Consider the following 2,923-nt stretch of genomic DNA (forward strand, 5'->3'; position numbering starts at 1 on the left):
TTTTTTTTTTGTATTTTTAGTAGAGACGGGGTTTCACCATGCTGACCAGGATTGTCTCGATCTCTTGACCTCGTGATCCACCCGCCTTGGCCTCCCAAAGTGCTGGGATTACAGGCTTGAGCCACCGCGCTCGGCCTCTCTCTCTCTCTTTCTTTCTTTCTTTCTTTTTTTTTTGAGACAGGATCTCATTTTGTCACCCAGGCTGGAGCGCTTTGGTGAGGTCATGGCTCACTGAAACCTCTGCCTTTTGGGCTCAAGTGATCCTCTCACCTCAGCCTCCCGAGTGGCTAGGATTACAGACATGCACCACCACACTCAGTTAATTGCATTTTTTTGTAGAGATAGAGTTTCTCCATATTGTCCAGGCAGGTCTTTTTAATTCCTGGGTTCAAGCAATCTGCCCACCTCAGCCTCCCATAGTGCTAGGATTACAGGTGTGAACCACCACATCCTGCCTTCCTTTCCCTTCTTTTCCAGATTCAACAATAAAAATAATTGCTTATCTGTACATTTTTGATTCTCATGATCCATGTAAAATGATAGTAATCTTTTGTCCTTAACTATTGTTTGTTTTTGTTTTGTTTAAATTATTATTTTAAAAATTAGATGATACCAGAATTAAAACAAGTCTCAGGGATCCTTTACTTCTGCCTTATCATTTTACCAGATTGGAACCACACCCAGAGAATTTAAAGTAAACTTGTCCAACCTGCAGCCTGCCAGGACAGCTTTGAATGTGGCCCAACACAAATTCATTAACTTTCTTTTTTTTTTTCTTTTATCACATCAACAGACACTTCAGTGCTACATAAACTTTCTTAAAGCATTATGAGTTGCCTAAGACAATTCTTCTTCTTCCAGTATCCCAGGGGAGGCAAAAGATGGGACACCTTAGATTTTAAGTGTCCTGTTCTTATTAGTTGCTAATGGATTTATGCCTTCTAATCCAACTATCTTTCCTTCCTAAATTGTTTCTAATATTATATTGATCCAACCATCTGTAAACATCTGTGCTAAGCTGACTGGTCAATGATTTGCCCTAGATTGAAGCAATTGGCAATTATCCTGACAACCAGATTTGTGGCATACATTAACAGACATTTGAATTTGCTTCTCTTTACCTCTGGGGCAGAACTTCTATTGTCCAGGTTTATATTTTTGTAACATACAATAAGACTTTAAAAGACAACTCCAAATTAGTTGATTATTAGAGAGTTTGATAACATTTCCAAGTTTATCTGCACAGATTTAATTCTTACTAGCTTTACAACATTTAAAAAAAGATCCTGACAGATATGAGCCTATTTCCTACATTTGATTGTATACCACAAAAAAAAAGAGATCGGCTCAATCCTCTACTAAATTCCATATCCTGTCTTGGCCAAATGGATCACAATGAAATTAGTTCACTGGCTCAAGCTGAGAAAAATAGGTGGCAAGGCTGTGCACTACAAATTAATGAAATCCGCATGGCTGTAGTTATTACCAGAGAGAAACATGCCAAAAGGGAAAATATTCTACAAGTGTGCTGTTTGCCAAGCATAAAACCAAAATCTAGGTTAATTTTGCTGTCTCTTTATTTCTTTATTCTATGCAAGAATCTATCAGTTTTTCCCCAAGAAATTTTTTTTTGCTAGTAAACACAATAATGAATGTAGAGCAATATCAATTTGTATCATGAGAATTACAGCAATGTTTAGCATACTATAATATCAGGGGTGTTTGGGGTTTTCTGCATTTTCCTTTTTTGATCTATTGTTTATCTTAACTGTTTGGCCTATGTCATTCCTTACATGTAACAAAACAAAATAGCAAAAGAAACTTTCCTTGTCTGATAAAAGGATCAGAAAAGTATGTATGGATAGTACAAACAAAGAATCAAAGTGGTAAGAATACATTCAGAAGGAGAAACATTTCTTACTTTTTTCTGTATTGCAAGCTGGCTTTGTCAAAATAGTAAAAAATGTTTGGGAAAAGCTAAGATATAGACTGCAGCTCAGAATACACAAAGCAATTATTATAACATTTTTGTATGCTCCAATTTACCTGTTACGATTCTGAAATCTGATTGCAAATGCAATGACATAAAAACAAAAGACTATATTGGTGTTTCCACCTGGTTAAAGAAATACTCCTCATTGTGCTACTACGTCTTGGTTTGAAAAGTTTAAAAGTATATTTTCATATTGAATATAAATATTAACTGCTGTTTTCTACTGAACAATTCACTTTATAAAATGCTATTTTTAAATTTTAGAGGACAAGAGCACTTAAAAAAAAAAGGCATATGTATTCCAAAGGCTATCTTTCCTAAGCATTTTCTTTGAGAACATCAGCCTTGTACAGAATAGAAAAAGTTACTGCTTTAATTTCCTTCTTCATGATTTAAATAATTGGCATTCTCAACAAGAGGTTCATGAGTGAAGTTCCTTACCAAGCCATATGGAGTTATGAAAAATTCCATCTTTGAATCCCCATCCTTGAGCCTCTTCGCATAGCAAGAGAAATAAGTAAATTAAGATGATCATATCGTTAGTTGTAGTGAAGTAACAGCCTGTTAGGGGCTGCTTACAGTAAACTCTCAGAGCAGCGGCTGAAATGTGACTGAAACATCTGGTTTCCACATCTTTTAAATAGTTTTTTTCAACTGTGAGGTCAGCAACTACTCTCCAATGGCATTTTCCACTATAGAGTTACACAATTATCTCAGTGTCTGAAGCAAATCCTCTGACTCATTTGCATTGGCAACCAAAACTAAGAAGATAAAATGATTATCTATGTTTTAAATTAACTTACTAAGAACGGAGTTCATTTATTGTCAGTCACAAACACGTTTCTGTTAGAAAGTTTGCATAACTTGATGCAGATTTAGCAGTGACTGAAAGTCAAGCTTCAGTAGGAATTTCAAGATAAATCCTAAATG

General features: G+C 35.5%; 1 protein-coding gene across 1 annotated transcript in view; it reads right to left on the reverse strand.

The window, feature by feature from the left end:
- The window catches only part of TNFAIP6 (TNF alpha induced protein 6), a 20,783-nt gene extending 18,167 nt beyond the window's left edge, over positions 1–2,616 (reverse strand). Inside the window, exon 1 of the mRNA XM_017523217.2 lies at positions 2,435–2,616. Within this exon, the coding sequence (XP_017378706.1) occupies positions 2,435–2,528 (94 nt within the window). The 5' untranslated portion in view covers positions 2,529–2,616. The remainder of the gene's footprint in view (positions 1–2,434) is intronic.
- Positions 2,617–2,923: the final 307 nt, after the last annotated feature.

Source organism: Cebus imitator, unplaced genomic scaffold, assembly GCF_001604975.1.
Source record: "Cebus imitator isolate Cc_AM_T3 unplaced genomic scaffold, Cebus_imitator-1.0 Scaffold27, whole genome shotgun sequence".
NCBI classification, from domain to species: domain Eukaryota; kingdom Metazoa; phylum Chordata; class Mammalia; order Primates; family Cebidae; genus Cebus; species Cebus imitator.